Raw genomic sequence first — 18,649 nt, 5'->3', positions numbered from 1 at the left:
CCTCTAGAGTTCTGATCAACGGAAGGTTAATGTTTAGAGGATGTGAATCAAGCAGCCTTCCAGTCATCAGATCACTTCTAGTGAAGTTAATGTTTTTTTTTTTCCCGGCCCGGGATTTGAACCAGCCACCTTTTGGCCACAGCACCAACTCCTCAGCTGCTGGGTGAAAATCTGAGTTAATCTGCCAAAATGAAGACACAATGCTGTGCAGACATAAATGGTGTGACTTATTATAATTATTATACATAAATCACTGCCAAAAGCACAAGACATACTGTTGCATGTAGGTCTACATTATTTATGGGTTGATCATATAGAAATGTAAAACATTATTTTAACTACTCCAAAGCAATTACATGTGGAACAGGAACCACTGACTCACTGCATTATTCTATAGTATTATCAAGACACCTGCTGTTAACTCTTAACTACTTAGGACAGCTCACGAGACTTCATGGATAGTTACCCACCCACTTAAGTGTAAAATGTCTTTATTCTCAGCACTTATACAACCAATTTTCTACTGAGACACTTTGGCCATATGGTCCCAGATCTCAAAATATTGTTATAAAAAAAACTTATAATGTTTTACATTATAATAAAAAATGAATATTACTGGGTTACCCACTGTAAAGACTGGGTTTAGTTGATTGTGTTGCATTGCGTGCGTGCACACTCTGGAACTGTCCGCGTCCCCGTACAGAACTGTCCCCGTACAGAACTGTCAGCGTCCCCGTACAGAACTGTCCGCGTCCCCGTACAGAACTGTCCCCGTACAGAACTGTCCACGTACAGAACTGTCCGCGTCCCCGTACAGCATATTGTCCGGTTACGTGCAGAGTGGACTGAGGTGATGTTGGGGAATAACGACGGGGTTTGTTACAGTGTCGAAACACCGAAGTTTATTGTTCAATTTGCTTTTTTCTTTACGGTGAGGGACAGTGTGAGTGTAGCCAGATCCTTTTCACTCTCTATCCTTGTTTCATTTTGTGGTTCACCGGATTCATCATCGAGACGAGGGACAGACGAACGACCTGCTAGTCGGTACAGCTCGGTAAGCTAGCTAGCTACTCTACCAGCAGCATCCTAGTTACCATAGCTACCACTACATCATCACCGGCTGTCTGCATTTCTTGTGGACCGATGGAGCTCCCCGGTTGTTTCTTCCACCTGTTAAATCCCATGGAGGGCTTCTCCCTCTCTCGTTGACGGATGCTGGCTACCTCTGTCAGGTTCTCCTCTCTTCTCTAGATAGACGGTAACTTTAGTGTTTAACCCCTTTGTGTCCAAGGACCAAACTTTTGAATATCATTTTCAGTGCGCCTCAATCAAATCAAATCAAATGTATTTATATAGCCCTTCGTACATCAGCTGATATCTCAAAGTGCTGTACAGAAACCCAGCCTAAAACTCCAAACAGCAAGCAATGCAGATGTAGAAGCACGGTGGCTAGGAAACTCCCTAGAAAGGCCAAAACCTAGGAAGAAACCTAGAGAGGAACCAGGCTATATGGGGTCGCCAGTCCTCTTCTGGCTGTGACGCATGGAGATTATAACAGAACATGGCCAAGATGTTCAAATGTTCATAAATGACCAGCATGGTCAAATAATAGTAAGGCAGAACAGTTGAAACTGGAGCAGCAGCACGGCCAGGTGGACTGGGGACAGCAAGGAGTCATCATGTCAGATGGTCCTAGGGCTCAGGTCCTCTGAGAGAGAAAGAAAGAGAGGAGAGAATTAGAGAACGCACACTTAAATTCACACAGGACACCGAATAGGACAGGAAGTATTCCAGATATAACAAACTGACCCTAGCCCCCCGACACATAAACTACTGCAGCATAAATACTGGAGGCTGAGACAGGAGGGGTCAGACACTGTGGCCCCATCAGAGGACACCCCCGGACAGGGCCAAACAGGAAGGATATAACCCCACCCACTTTGCCACAGCACAGCCCCCACACCACTAGAGGGATATCTTCAACCACCAACTTACCATCCTGAGACAAGGCTGAGTATAGCCCACAAAGATCTCCGCCATGGCACAACCCAAGGTGGGGCGCCAACCCAGACAGGTATTGTGAGTAAACAACCTCGAGAGTGCCTCTTCCAGCCCTCCAATAAATTACACAATTCAACTCTCCCGGTTAGTAAATTTACCTCAACATGCCCCCGGAGAAGGCAGAGTAACGACACCAGCCTTTTAGCGGGGCTGACAGACTGACTACAACGTTCGCGACGCTAAATTAATTTAGTTATTAAACATGACTCACTGCTCGCGCCATTAACTAACGTCTGGAAGTCAGTTCTATTTGTGAAACTCTTCTTATGTTTCCCCATCTGAGCTCAGAGTAGATGAGAGATGTAATGTTTGTCTCTGTTGTGTTGAAGCCCAATCAAGCAGGAGAGACCAGCCTCCCCTGTTCCCAGCTGTGTGTCCATGAAGAGTGACCAGTCTATGAATCATCCTATAGAGTTTAGAAAGGGAGACTTTTCTACTGAACAAAGGTAAGAACTCATGGGTCCTGGTCAGTGAGTTAAACAACACTGTCTCTAGTCATTTCACCTCCCATTTTCACGTTTATTTTTGTTTTCATAATCCATAGGCTAATCATTTTGTCCATTTTCATAGTCGTAAAACAATATTAAACAAACACAACATTCCCTCCCTGTGTGTGTGTGTGTGTGTGTGTGTGTGCGTGTGCTCCCTGGATGAGATGTAATATCATGTTTTGTCCACAGAAACCAACAGGAGAGATCAGAGTCAGAGATTCTCAGTGGTCAGTCTTCCCAGAGTCATCATACAGACCTGGCCTCCATATTCAGTGTATGTGGTCCTGTTATGTACATTTGTTTTTGTTTACCTCAAGTAAAGTTGATCTGTCAAACATTCATTAATGTGTTGATGAGAAAGCATTTAGTCTCTTGCTTAACTTATTTACTTTATTTATTTCAGTTGCTTGAACAGAATATTATGACATTTGTGAAGAACGAGCTGAAGATGTTCAAGAGGATTCTTAGTCCAGAACTCCCAGAAGGCTTTGAGAGTCAGATGCAGGATAAGGAAGTGGTGGATGCTGAAGATGAGAAGCAGGAGAGCAGTGCCAGCGAGGGGGCTCTGAAGATCACACTGCACATCCTGAGGAAAATGAACCAGAAGCAGCTTGCTGACACACTGGAGAAATGTAAGATCTGTCTGCCTCATGTTGAATGCTGTTTTATAACATTTAAAGCTGTAGCTAAAGTACAGTTAAAGTAGCTGTGTAACTCAATGATATTGTAGCAACCTGAACACTGTAATTTGTGAGTAAATAACTCACGGACACTAGAGAAGCTTTAACCACGTTTAATTCTTCCCAGAGGGTCGGTACAGCTGTAATTCAGACAACAAAACATCTCACACAAGCACTGATATTTAACCCTTGGCTAGCCTAGGCTGAGTCTCCTCCTCCAAAGCCGAACAGCCAATGTATCTATGTAGCTATACAAACCTTAGTGATATCTGTTCTTCCTCACTTCATCTGACCCCTCCATCACTAATCCATGTCTCTCTCCCCTTATCAATGCCTGACACATGTAATCACTTCCCTGCACCAACACATTCCAAGCTTAGTGCTACAATATATACCTTCCTCCTATAACCATTACCTTCTGGTGTAGACCCTCCACTATATACCTTCCTCCTATAACCATTACCTTCTGGTGTAGACCATCCACTATATACCTTCCTCCTATAACCATTACCTTCTGGTGTAGACCCTCCACTATATACCTTCCTCCTATAACCATTACCTTCTGGTGTAGACCCTCCACTATATACCTTCCTCCTATAACCATTACCTTCTGGTGTAGACCCTCCACTATATACCTTCCTCCTACAGATACCCATTACCTTCTGGTGTAGACCCTCTACTATATACCTTCCTCCTACAGATACCATTACCTTCTGGTGTAGACCCTCCACTATATACCTTCCTCCTACAGATACCCATTACCTTCTGGTGTAGACCCTCCACTATATACCTTCCTCCTATAACCATTACCTTCTGGTGTAGACCCTCCACTATATACCTTCCTCCTACAGATACCCATTACCTTCTGGTGTAGACCCTCCACTATATACCTTCCTCCTACAGATACCCATTACCTTCTGGTGTAGACCCTCCACTATATACCTTCTTCCTATATCCATTACCTTCTGGTGTAGACCCTCCACTATATACCTTCCTCCTATAACCATTACCTTCTGGTGTAGACCCTCCACTATATACCTTCCTCCTATACTCATTACCTTCTGGTGTAGACCCTCCACTATATACCTTCCTCCTATAACCATTACCTTATACCTTCCTCCTATACCCATTACCTTCTGGTGTAGACCCTCCACTATATACCTTCCTCCTATACCCATTACCTTCTGGTGTAGACCCTCCACTATATACCTTCCTCCTATAACCATTACCTTCTGGTGTAGACCCTCCACTATATACCTTCATCCTACAGATACCCATTACCTTCTGGTGTAGACCCTCCACTATATACCTTCCTCCTATACCCATTACCTTCTGGTGTAGACCCTCCACTATATACCTTCCTCCTATAACCATTACCTTCTGGTGTCGACCCTCCACTATATACCTTCCTCCTACAGATACCCATTACCTTCTGGTGTAAACCCTCCACTATATACCTTCCTCCTACAGACACCCATTACCTTCTGGTGTAGACCCTCCACTATATACCTTCCTCCTATAACCATTACCTTCTGGTGTAGACCCTCCACTATATACCTTCCTCCTATAACCATTACCTTCTGGTGTAGACCCTCCACTATATACCTTCCTCCTATAACCATTACCTTCTGGTGTCGACCCTCCACTATATACCTTCCTCCTACAGATACCCATTACCTTCTGGTGTAAACCCTCCACTATATACCTTCCTCCTACAGATACCCATTACCTTCTGGTGTAGACCCTCCACTATATACCTTCCTCCTACAGATACCCATTACCTTCTGGTGTAGACCCTCCACTATATACCTTCCTCCTACAGATACCCATTACCTTCTGGTGTAGACCCTCCATTATATACCTTCCTCCTATAACCATTACCTTCTGGTGTCGACCCTCCACTATATACCTTCCTCCTACAGATACCCATTACCTTCTGGTGTAGACCCTGCACTATATACCTTCCTCCTATAACCATTACCTTCTGGTGTGGACCCTCCACTATATACCTTCCTCCTACAGATACCCATTACCTTCTGGTGTAGACCCTCCACTATATACCTTCCTCCTATAACCATTACCTTCTGGTGTAGACCCTCCACTATATACCTTCCTCATATAACCATTACCTTCTGGTGTCGACCCTCCACTATATACCTTCCTCCTACAGATATCCATTACCTTCTGGTGTAGACCCTCCACTATATACCTTCCTCCTATAACCATTACCTTCTGGTGTAGACCCTATGGGAGAAAGATGTACATATATGGAGGAACATAATACTGTAACACAAGAGAAAGATACACTTATAGAGTGCATTTACCATTCTGGTAAAATGCAATGTCTATTGTATAGGACAGGAGGCCATGAGAGTATGGGACAGCTAAACATTAAACAGACCACACGAAGGGAAGGCGACACATAGGCGCCTAGGGCAACTGGACATACCAAGGTCAGAGGTATATACAAAGGAGGGGGTCAGCCAAATGACCAACTAATGGACTATAGACATAGCCCACATATTTTTAGGACATGGAGATGCTGAAGGAATGTCAGAAGAGACACATAGTCTGCTGATCCTAGATAACACACGTACAAAAGAACGCATTAGGCTAAGTGCAGGGACAAAGCAAGGGTCTTGTCACCATTATAATCTGATGGAAAGCAGGTATGGGCGTTGTTGGGCGTGAACAAGCAGGATGCACAGATTGAAAGATTATATTGTAGCAGTGATATTGTAGCAGCCTTAACACAACACCTAGTGACCTCATCAAGTAGCAGCAGGGATGTGTTGTGGTGATTAATTTAGAGAAAGAGAGACAACATTAATAATACCATCAATAAAACCAATAATAATATAATCAGTCACACCAGTCTGTAATGCATTATGAAAACATTTACACATTTATACAGTCAGTTTAGAGAAGAAAAGATTATAATTTACAACTTTATAACAGTCCTACAATACTGTAGGCATTAAAACAGACAATATTAATATCCTCTGTGTTATTTCTTCATTCAGATGATCTTGCTGTGTTTTGCCAACGTGAACTCAAATCTAGTCTAAAGAAGAAGTTTCAATGTGTATTTGAGGGGATCGCTAAACAAGGAAACCCAACACTTCTCAGTAAGATCTACACAGAGCTCTACATCACAGAGGGTGGAACAGGAGAGGTCAATAATGAACATGAGCTGAGACAGATTGAGACAACAACCAGGAAACAAGCAAGACCAGAGACTCCAATCAAATGTAACGACATCTTCACACCCTTAACTGGACAAGACAAACCTATCAGAACTGTGCTGACAAAGGGAGTCTCTGGCATTGGAAAAACAGTCTCTGTGCAGAAGTTCATTCTGGACTGGGCTGAAGGAAAAGCAAATCAGGATGTCCAATTTGTATTTTCATTCCCTTTTCGGGAGCTGAATTTGATGAAAGAGGACAAACACACTTTAATTGAACTTCTTAATCACTTCTCAATGGAAACCAAACAGTCAGGAATCTCCAACTTCGACAAGTACAAAGTTCTGTTAATCTTTGATGGTCTGGATGAGTGCCGACTGCCCCTAGACTTCCAGAACAACAAGATATGTTGGGACGTCACAGAGTCAACCTCAGTGGATGTTCTGCTGACAAACCTCATCAAGGGAAATCTGCTTCCCTCTGCTCTCCTCTGGATAACTGCCCGACCTGCAGCAGCCAATAAGATCCCTTCAGGGTGTGTTGACCAGGTGACAGAGGTACGAGGGTTCAATGACCCACAGAGGGAGGAGTACTTCAGGAAGAGATTCAGTGATGAGGACCTGGCCAGAAGAATCATCTCACACATAAAGACATCAAGGAGCCTCCACATCATGTGCCACATTCCAGTCTTCTGTTGGATTTCTGCAACAGTCCTTGAACACATGCTGAAACATAAGAGAGAAGAGATGCCCAAGACTCTGACTGAGATGTACACACACCTTGTGTTGTTTCATACCAAACAGAAGAATGCAAAGTATCTTGGGAAAGAGACAGGTCCACACTGGAATAAAGAGAGCATTCTGTCACTGGGTAAACTGGCTTTTCAACAGCTTGTGAATTGCAATCTGATTTTCTATGAAGAAGACCTGAAGGAGGCTGGCATTGATGTCAATGAAGCCTCAGTGTACTCAGGATTGTGCACACAGCTCTTTAAAGAGGAACGTGGGCTGTACCAGGACAAGGTGTACTGCTTTGTTCATCTGAGCATTCAGGAGTTTCTGGCTGCTGTATATGTGTTCCTCTCATTCATAAACAACAATGAGAATCTAATGGACAAACTGCAATCAACATCCAGGAACTTTTCTGTGAGGATCAAACAAAGGCGTAAAGTTACTTTCTACAAGAGTGCTGTGGATAAAGCCTTACAAAGTGAGACGGGAAACCTGGACCTTTTCCTCCGCTTCCTTCTGGGCCTCTCACTGGAGTCCAATCAGAAGCACTTACGAGGTCTACTGACAAAGACAAGAAGCAGCTCACAGAGCCATGAAGAAACAGTCAAGTACATCAAGGAGAAGATCAGGGAGAATCCCTCTCCAGAGAGGAGCATCAATCTGTTCCACTGTCTGAATGAACTGAATGACCATTCTCTAGTGGAGGAGATCCAAAGATACCTGAGATCAGGAAGTCTCTCAAAACCCAACCTGTCACCTGCACAGTGGTCAGCTCTGGTCTTTGTGTTGCTGACTTCAGAAAAGGATCTGGATGTGTTTGACCTGAAGAAATACTCCAGATCAGAGGAAGGTCTTCTGAGGCTGCTGCCAGTGGTCAAAGCCTCCAGAGCTGCTCTGTGAGTAAATAAAATGACATATAAGAACTAATCATCAGGAAGAAATATTCAGTTTAGAGAAAAATATGTATTATATGTATATAATATTATATTGAATAACATACTGAATAAATGCATTGATTTTCACATTAGTATAACATTATGACCATACACTTATTGGAGACGGAAGATGAATCTGTTTGGGAAAATAAACCAAATGCATCTGCCATTGTCCTTCTACACTACTGGTGTTAAATGAACAGTGTGTTTGTGAAGTCATGATGATCTCTTTGTCAGGCTGTCAGGCTGTGGAGTCAAGATGGAAGGCTGTGCTTCTCTGGTCTCAGCTCTGAAGTCAAACCCCTCACACCTGAGAGAGCTGGATCTGAGTAACAATGACCTGAAGGATTCAGGAGTGAAGCTGCTCTCTGCTGGACTGGGGAATCCCCACTGTAAACTGGAGACTCTGAGGTAAGTATTAACAGATACAGATACTTTATGTATGTAGTTCTCCCATTTCAAAAAGTTGTAATTATTCGGTTATATTCACTTATAGTGTATTAAAGTAGTCATACGTTTAGTATTTGGTCCCATATTCCATGCCTGCAGTGATTACATCAAGCTTGTGGTTCTACTAACTTGTTGAATTAATTTGCAGTTTGTCTTGGTTGTGTTCGGATGTTTTCCTGATAGAAACTGAATGGTTCATAATGTCCTGTCATTTTGGAGTCACTTTTTCAAACACTTTTTTACAGACAGATGATTTAATTTATAATTCACTGTATCACAATTCCAGTGGGTCAGAGGTTTACATACAGTAAGTTGACTGTGCCTTTAAACAGCTTGTAAAATTCCAGAAAATCATGTCATAGCTTTAGAAGCATCTGATAGACTAATTGACATAATTTGGATGTATTTCAATGCCTACCTTAAAACTCAGTGCCTTTTTGCCTGACATTGGGAGAAATTTAAAATAAATCAGCCAAGACCTCGGACAAGTCTGGTTCATCCTTGGAAGCAATTTCCAAATGCATGAAGGTACCACGTTCATCTGTTCAAACAATAGTACGCAAGTATAAACACCATGGGACCACGCAGCCCTCATACCACTCAGGAAGGAGACATGTTCTGTCTCCTAGAGATTATCTTACTTTGTGGCAAATAAATCCCAGAACAATAGCAAAGGACCTTGTGAAGATGCTGGAGGTAAAAGGTACAAAGTATCTATATCCACAGTAAAATGAGTCCTATATCAACATAAGCTGAAAGGTTGTTCATCAATAAGCCACTGCTCCCAAACCACCATTAAAAAAGCCAAACTACGGTTTGCAGCAAAATGGATTAAGGACAACAAAGTCAAGGTATTGGAGTGGCCATCACAAAGCCCTGACCTTTATCCTACATATAATTTGAGGGCAGAACTGAAAAAGCATGTGTGAGCAAGGAGACCTACAAACCTGACTCGGTTACACCAGCTCTGTCAGGAGGAATGGGCCAAAATTCCCTCAACTTATTGTGGGTAGTTTGTGGAAGGCTACTTGAAACATTTGACCCAAGTTAAACAATTTAAAGGCAATGCTACCAAATACTAATTGAGTGTATGTAAACTTCTGACCCACTGGGAATGTGATGAAAGAAATAAAAGCTGAAATAAATAATTCTCTCTACTATTATTCTGACATTTCACATTCTTAACATAAAGTAATGATCCTAACTGACCTAAGACAGGGAATTTTAACTAGGATTAAATGTCAGGAATTGTAAAAATTGAGTTTAAATGTATTTGGTTAAGGTGTATTTAAACTACCGACTTCAACTGTTTGTATTAAAATACCCCAAATAAAAGGTGACATTATAAACTGTCACCTCATATGAAACATTAGATCTGAAATCCAAAATGTTGGAGTATAGAGCCACATTTAAAATGTCAGCTTCACTGTCTAAATAGATATGGTGTGGACTGTATACTCAATACAATCTAAATCTGATACCTCACTGTCTAAAGAGATATGGTGTGGACTGTATACTCAATACAATCTAAATCTGATACCTCACCGTCTAAATAGATATGGTGTGGACTGTATACTCAATACAATCTAAATCTGATACCTCACTGTCTAAATAGATATGGTGTGGACTGTATACTCAATACAATCTAAATCTGACACCTCACTGTCTAAATACATATGGTGTGGACTGTTTGTATTGAATAATCTGATTCCTCACTGTCTAAATAGATATGGTGTGGACTGTATACTCAATACAATCTGATTCTGATTCCTCACTGTCTCTTTTGACTAATACTGCTTTTTTAAACTGGTCTGGTCAGTTTACTCAAATATTTGTACTGTACATGTTTCTATCTGAGGAAATACTTTTGATAATTTATAATAATGGTACATTAATATATGAATAGATATGGCAGGTTTCAGAACACTATATCTGAAAATGTAGAAAAATATATACTGTATATATGTCTTTTGAGTTATATTTAAACTGCTCTGGTCAGTCTACTATAATATTTGTACTATACATGTCTGCAGGCAATACTTTGATCATTTGTCATTTTTAATGATACATTCATTTACGAATATATATATATGGAAAGTTTCAGGACACTGATATATCTGAATATGTTGAAAAAATATACTGCCACTATTTTCAACACCAAAGAATATCAGTGTGATTTTAATATGATTTGACTCTTTGCAGGCTGTCAGGCTGTGGAGTCACAGAGGAAGGCTGTGCTTCTCTGGTCTCAGCTCTGAGGTCAAACCCCTCACACCTGAGAGAGCTGGACCTGAGTAACAATGACCTGAAGGATTCAGGAGTGAAGCTGATCTCTGCTGGACTGGAGGATCCACACTGCAGACTGGAGACTCTGAGGTCAGTATTATCAGATATGAAAGCACTTTATGTATGTAGTTCTCCCATTTCAAAAAGTCGTAATTATTCAGTTATATTCACTTATAGTGTATTAAAGTAGTCATACGTTTAGTATTTGGTCCCATATTCCATGCCTGCAGTGATTACATCAAGCTTGTGATTCTACTAACTTGTTGAATTAATTTGCAGTTTGTATTGGTTGTGTTTTAGATGTTTTTCCTAATAGAAACTGAATGGTGAATAATGTCCTGTCAGTTTGGAGTCACTTCACTTGTATTGTCAGTAAGAATAGAAGATGTTTCTGAACACTTCTACATTCATGTGGATGCTACCATGATTATGAATAATAATGAATGAATCTTGAATGATGATGAATGATGAAGTTACAGAGGCACAAAGATCAGACCCCTCTGTTATTGGTAATAGTGAGAGGTTAGCATGTTTTGTTGTAGCCTCTGTTATTGATAATGGTGAGGTTAGCATGTTTTGTTGTAGCCTTTGTTATTGATAATGGTGAGGTTAGCATGTTTTGTTGTAGCCTCTGTTATTGATAATGGTGAGGTTAGCATGTTTTGTTGTAGCCTTTGTTATTGATAATGGTGAGGTTAGCATGTTTTGTTGTAGCCTCTGTTATTGATAATGGTGAGGTTAGCATGTTTTGTTGTAGCCTTTGTTATTGATAATGGTGAGGTTAGCATGTTTTGTTGTAGCCTTTGTTATTGATAATGGTGAGGGTAGCATGTTTTGTTGTAGCCTCTGTTATTGATAATGGTGAGGTTAGCATGTTTTGTTGTAGCCTCTGTTATTGATAATGGTGAGGTTAGCATGTTTTGTTGTAGCCTTTGTTATTGATAATGGTGAGGTTAGCATGTTTTGTTGTAGCCTCTGTTATTGATAATGGTGAGGTTAGCATGTTTTGTTGTAGCCTTTGTTATTGATAATGGTGAGGTTAGCATGTTTTGTTGTAGCCTTTGTTATTGATAATGGTGAGGTTAGCATGTTTCATTTATGATTTGTATTAGTTCTGGCATCAGGATTCATTTAGTTGTTTAGAAACATCTCGTCATGATCCACCATTCAGTTACTTTTGGGCAAAACATAACCCATAACACAACCAAAACAGACTGCAAATGCAACCAAGGAGTTTGGGAACAAGTACAAAATGTTTGACAACTTTAATACAATTGGTCAGACTACTTTGACTTCTTCAATTGGGGGACTGGATACAGTGACCTAACATAACCCATAACACACTGGATACACAGTGACCTAACAACCCATAATGCATCCAAGACATAACCCATAACACACTGGATACACAGTGCTTTCACTTACAATATTAGCTTCACTGTCAAAATAGATGTTGTTTGGACTGTGTTAACTTAACGTTTAAAGTCCCCCTATATTTCTGTTACTACGGTGATATCACTCCAGTGGGCCTGGGAGTCAGTGTTGTGGGCCTGTCCTGAGTGTCATGGTAACCATGTATTAGGTAAATACGGTTTAGTAAACGTTGTTCAACAGGAACATAGTCGTTGTGTCATTTTAAGCTAACATTGGTAGCAGAGGATGGCTAATAACTACAATGTGCCACCTCGCTTCCACGAGAAGAGGTTTTATGAAAGTTGGAAAAATTAATTTGGAATCTGGACACGGGTTACTAATCTGGACACGGGTTACTAATCTGGACACGGGTTACTAATCTGGACACGGGTTACTAATCTGGACACGGGTTACTAATCTGGACACGGGTTACTAATCTGGACACGGGTTACTAATCTGGACACGGGTTACTAATCTGGACACGGGTTACTAATCTGGACACGGGTTACTAATCTGGACACGGGTTACTAATCTGGACACGGGTTACTAATCTGGACACGGGTTACTAATCTGGACACGGGTTACTAATCTGGACACGGGTTACTAATCTGGACACGGGTTACTAATCTGGACACAGCATATTCACACTGACTGTGTTACTGGAGGCATATTCACACTGACAGTGTTACTAGGAGGCATATTCACACTGACAGTGTTACTAGGAGGCATATTCACACTGACAGTGTTACTAGGAGGCATATTCACACTGACTGTGTTACTAGGAGGCATATTCACACTGACTGTGTTACTAGGAGGCATATTCACACTGACTGTGTTACTAGGAGGCATATTCACACTGACTGTGTTACTAGGAGGCATATTCACACTGACTGTGTTACTAGGAGGCATATTCACACTGACTGTGTTACTAGGAGGCAGACTGCATATTCACACTGACTGTGTTACTAGTATTCACACTGACTGTTTACTAGGAGGCATATTCACACTGACTGTGTTACTAGGAGGCATATTCACACTGACTGTGTTACTAGGTGTTAGGCATATTCATGGTAGAGACACTGACTGTTAGTTTGCACTAGGAGGCATATTCACACTGACTGTGTTACTATGGAGGCATATTCACACTGACTGTGTTACTGGTTCTCCTGGAGAGGCATATTCACACTGACAGTGTTACTAAGATACTGTCTGTCTGGATGGTAGAGACATGGTTCTCCTGGATGCAGTGTTAGCTTTCTAGTTGCTAGATACTTTGTCTGGATGGTAGAGACATGGTTCTCCTGCAATTTGGTTGCAGTGAAGGACAACATCATTGATTTCAGAGTTACTTTCTAATAGGATGGTAGAGACATGGTTCTCCTGGATGCAGTGTTAGCTTTCTAGTTGCTACTGTCTGTCTGGATGGTTCTCCTGGATGCAGTGTTAGCTTTCTAGTTGCTAGATACTGTCTGTCTGTCTGGATGGTAGAGACATGGTTCTCCTGGATGCAGTGTTAGCTTTCTAGTTGCTAGATACTGTCTGTCTGTCTGGATGGTAGAGACATGGTTCTCCTGGATGCAGTGTTAGCTTTCTAGTTGCTAGATACTGTCTGTCTGGATGGTAGAGACATGGTTCTCCTGGATGCAGTGTTAGCTTTCTAGTTGTTAGATACTGTCTGATGGTAGAGACATGGTTCTCCTGGATGCAGTGTTAGCTTTCTAGTTGCTAGATACTGTCTGTCTGGATGGTAGATGGTTCTCCTGGAGAGACATTGGTTCTCCTGGATGGTAGAGACATGCAGTGTTAGCTTTCTAGTTGCTAGATACTGTCTGTCTGTCTGGATGGTAGAGACATGGTTCTCCTGGATGCAGTGTTAGCTTTCTAGTTGCTAGATACTGTCTGTCTGGATGGTAGAGACATGGTTCTCCTGGATGCAGTGTTAGCTTTCTAGTTGCTAGATACTGTCTGTCTGTCTGATGGTAGAGACATGGTTCTCCTGGATGCAGTGTTAGCTTTCTAGTTGTTAGATACTGTCTGTCTGGATGGTAGAGACATGGTTCTCCTGGATGCAGTGTTAGCTTTCTAGTTGCAGATGTTGTCTGTCTGGATGGTAGAGACTTTCTCCTGGAGTTGTTAGATACTGTCTGTCTGGATGGTAGAGACATGGTTCTCCTGGATGCAGTGTTAGCTTTCTAGTTGCTAGATACTGTCTGTCTGGATGGTAGAGACATGGTTCTCCTGGATGCAGTGTTAGCTTTCTAGTTGCTAGATACTGTCTGTCTGGATGGTAGAGACATGGTTCTCCTGGATGCAGTGTTAGCTTTCTAGTTGCTAGATACTGTCTGTCTGTCTGGATGGTAGAGACATGGTTCTCCTGGATGCAGTGTTAGCTTTCTAGTTGCTAGATACTGTCTGTCTGTCTGGATGGTAGAGACATGGTTCTCCTGGATGCAGTGTTAGCTTTCTAGTTGTTAGATGGTACATGTTCTCCTGTCTGTTAGCTTTCTAGTTGTTATGTCTGTCTGGAGAGACATGGTTCTCCTGGATGCAGTGTTAGCTTTCTAGTTGCTAGATACTGTCTGTCTGGATGGTAGAGACATGGTTCTCCTGGATGTCTGTCTGTCTGGATGGTAGAGACATGGTTCTCCTGGATGCAGTGTTAGCTTTCTAGTTGCTAGATACTGTCTGTCTGGATGGTAGAGACATGGTTCTCCTGGATGCAGTGTTAGCTTTCTAGTTGCTAGATACTGTCTGTCTGGATGGTAGAGACATGGTTCTCCTGGATGCAGTGTTAGCTTTCTAGTTGCTAGATACTGTCTGTCTGTCTGGATGGTAGAGACATGGTTCTCCTGGATGCAGTGTTAGCTTTCTAGTTGCTAGATACTGTCTGTCTGTCTGGATGGTAGAGACATGGTTCTCCTGGATGCAGTGTTAGCTTTCTAGTTGCTAGATACTGTCTGTCTGTCTGGATGGTAGAGACATGGTTCTCCTGGATGCAGTGTTAGCTTTCTAGTTGCTAGATACTGTCTGTCTGGATGGTAGAGACATGGTTCTCCTGGATGCAGTGTTAGCTTTCTAGTTGCTAGATACTGTCTGTCTGGATGGTAGAGACATGGTTCTCCTGGATGCAGTGTTAGCTTTCTAGTTGTTAGATACTGTCTGTCTGGAGATGGTTCTCCTGGAGAGTGTTACATGGTTCTCCTGGATGCATGTGTTAGCTTTCTAGTTGTTAGATACTGTCTGTCTGGATGGATGGTAGAGACATGGTTCTCCTGGATGCAGTGTTAGCTTTCTAGTTGCTAGATACTGTCTGTCTGGGATGGTAGAGACATGGTTCTCCTGGATGCAGTGTTAGCTTTCTAGTTGTTAGATACTGTCTGTCTGTCTGGATGGTAGAGACATGGTTCTCCTGGATGCAGTGTTAGCTTTCTAGTTGCTATACTGATACTGTCTGTCTGTTAGCTTTCTAGTTGATGGTAGAGACATGGTTCTCCTGGATGCAGTGTTAGCTTTCTGTCTGGAGTTGGTTAGATACTGTCTGTCTGTCTGGATGGTAGAGACATGGTTCTCCTGGATGCAGTGTTAGCTTTCTAGTTGCTAGATACTGTCTGTGCAGTGTCTGGATGGTAGAGACATGGTTCTCCTGGATGCAGTGTTAGCTTTCTAGTTGCTAGATACTGTCTGTTGCTAGATACTGTCTGTCTGATGGTAGAGACATGGTTCTCCTGGATGCAGTGTTAGCTTTCTAGTTGCTAGATACTGTCTGTCTGGATGGTAGAGACATGGTTCTCCTGGATGCAGTGTTAGCTTTCTAGTTGCTAGATACTGTCTGTCTGGATGGTAGAGACATGGTTCTCCTGGATGCAGTGTTAGCTTTCTAGTTGCTAGATACTGTCTGTCTGTCTGGATGGTAGAGACATGGTTCTCCTGGATGCAGTGTTAGCTTTCTAGTTGCTTAGATACTGTCTGTCTGTCTGGATGGTAGAGACATGGTTCTCCTGGATGCAGTGTTAGCTTTCTAGTTGCTAGATACTGTCTGTCTGGATGGTAGAGACATGGTTCTCCTGGATGCAGTGTTAGCTTTCTGGAGTTGGTTCTCCTGGAGATACTGTCTGTCTGTCTGGATGGTAGAGACATGGTTCTCCTGGATGCAGTGTTAGCTTTCTAGTTGCTAGATACTGTCTGTCTGGATGGTAGAGACATGGTTCTCCTGGATGCAGTGTTAGCTTTCTAGTTGCTAGATACTGTCTGTCTGGATGGTAGAGACATGGTTCTCCTGGATGCAGTGTTAGCTTTCTAGTTGCTAGATACTGTCTGTCTGGATGGTAGAGACATGGTTCTCCTGGATGCAGTGTTAGCTTTCTAGTTGCTAGATACTGTCTGTCTGTCTGGATGGTAGAGACATGGTTCTCCTGGATGCAGTGTTAGCTTTCTAGTTGCTAGATACTGTCTGTCTGGATGGTAGAGACATGGTTCTCCTGGATGCAGTGTTAGCTTTCTAGTTGCTAGATACTGTCTGTCTGTCTGGATGGTAGAGACATGGTTCTCCTGGATGCAGTGTTAGCTTTCTAGTTGCTAGATACTGTCTGTCTGGATGGTAGAGACATGGTTCTCCTGGATGCAGTGTTAGCTTTCTAGTTGCTAGATACTGTCTGTCTGTCTGGATGGTAGAGACATGGTTCTCCTGGATGCAGTGTTAGCTTTCTAGTTGCTAGATACTGTCTGTCTGTCTGGATGGTAGAGACATGGTTCTCCTGGATGCAGTGTTAGCTTTCTAGTTGCTAGATACTGTCTGTCTGTCTGGATGGTAGAGACATGGTTCTCCTGGATGCAGTGTTAGCTTTCTAGTTGCTAGATACTGTCTGTCTGGATGGTAGAGACATGGTTCTCCTGGATGCAGTGTTAGCTTTCTAGTTGCTAGATACTGTCTGTCTGTCTGGATAGAGACATGGTTCTCCTGGATGCAGTGTTAGCTTTCTAGTTGTTAGATAGATGGTAGAGACATGGTTCTCCTGGATGCAGTGTTAGCTTTCTAGTTGCTAGATACTGTCTGTCTGGATGGTAGAGACATGGTTCTCCTGGATGCAGTGTTAGCTTTCTAGTTGCTAGATACTGTCTGTCTGTCTGGATGGTAGAGACATGGTTCTCCTGGATGCAGTGTTAGCTTTCTAGTTGCTAGATACTGTCTGTCTGTCTGGATGGTAGAGACATGGTTCTCCTGGATGCAGTGTTAGCTTTCTAGTTGCTAGATACTGTCTGTCTGTTAGCTTTCTAGATGGTAGAGACATGGTTCTCCTGGATGCAGTGTTAGCTTTCTAGTTGCTAGATACTGTCTGTCTGGATGGTAGAGACATGGTTCTCCTGGATGCAGTGTTAGCTTTCTAGTTGCTAGATACTGTCTGTCTGTCTGATGGTAGAGACATGGTTCTCCTGGATGCAGTGTTAGCTTTCTAGTTGTTAGATACTGTCTGTCTGTCTGGATGGTAGAGACATGGTTCTCCTGGATGCAGTGTTAGCTTTCTAGTTGCTAGATACTGTCTGTCTGTCTGGATGGTAGAGACATGGTTCTCCTGGATGCAGTGTTAGCTTTCTAGTTGTTAGATACTGTCTGTCTGTCTGGATGGTAGAGACATGGTTCTCCTGGATGCAGTGTTAGCTTTCTAGTTGCTAGATACTGTCTGTCTGTCTGGTTCTCCTGGATGGTAGAGACATGGTGTTGTTAGCTTTCTGGTTGCTAGTGTTCTCCTGGATGCAGTGTTAGCTTTCTAGTTGTTAGATTGTCTGTCTGTCTGGAGATACTGTCTGTCTGTCTGGATGGTAGAGACATGGTTCTCCTGGATGCAGTGTTAGCTTTCTAGTTGCTAGATACTGTCTGTCTGGATGGTAGAGACATGGTTCTCCTGGATGCAGTGTTAGCTTTCTAGTTGCTAGATACTGTCTGTCTGGAGACATGGTTCTCCTGGAGAGTGTTACTTTCTATGGTTCTCCTGGATGGTAGAGTTCTCCTGGATGCAGTGTTAGCTTTCTAGCTTTCTCCTGGAGTTGCTAGATACTGTCTGTCTGTCTGGATGGTAGAGACATGGTTCTCCTGGATGCAGTGTTAGCTTTCTAGTTGTTAGATACTGTCTGTCTGTCTGGATGGTAGAGACATGGTTCTCCTGGATGCAGTGTTAGCTTTCTAGTTGCTAGATACTGTGTCTGTCTGGATGGTAGAGACATGGTTCTCCTGGATGCAGTGTTAGCTTTCTAGTTGCTAGATACTGTGTCTGGATGGTAGAGACATGGTTCTCCTGGATGCAGTGTTAGCTTTCTAGTTGCTAGATACTGTCTGTCTGGATGGTAGAGACATGGTTCTCCTGGATGCAGTGTTAGCTTTCTAGTTGCTAGATACTGTCTGTCTGTCTGTCTGGATGGTAA

At 42.4% G+C, this 18,649-nt stretch overlaps 1 protein-coding gene across 1 annotated transcript in view; it reads left to right on the top strand.

Moving 5' to 3' along the window:
* The window catches only part of LOC124022018 (NLR family CARD domain-containing protein 3-like), a 64,264-nt gene that overhangs the window by 36,192 nt on the left and 9,423 nt on the right, over nucleotides 1-18,649 (top strand). Inside the window, 5 exon segments of the mRNA XM_046337073.1 lie at nucleotides 2,391-2,507; nucleotides 2,742-2,826; nucleotides 2,956-3,184; nucleotides 6,256-8,044; nucleotides 10,736-10,909. Coding sequence (XP_046193029.1) covers nucleotides 2,391-2,507; nucleotides 2,742-2,826; nucleotides 2,956-3,184; nucleotides 6,256-8,044; nucleotides 10,736-10,909 — 2,394 coding nt within the window.

The sequence above is a fragment of the Oncorhynchus gorbuscha genome, unplaced genomic scaffold (genome assembly GCF_021184085.1).
Source record: "Oncorhynchus gorbuscha isolate QuinsamMale2020 ecotype Even-year unplaced genomic scaffold, OgorEven_v1.0 Un_scaffold_1264, whole genome shotgun sequence".
In the NCBI taxonomy this organism is placed as follows: domain Eukaryota; kingdom Metazoa; phylum Chordata; class Actinopteri; order Salmoniformes; family Salmonidae; genus Oncorhynchus; species Oncorhynchus gorbuscha.
The sequence above is the reverse complement of the archived record's forward strand: the minus strand, read 5'-3'. Positions and strand labels throughout refer to the sequence as shown.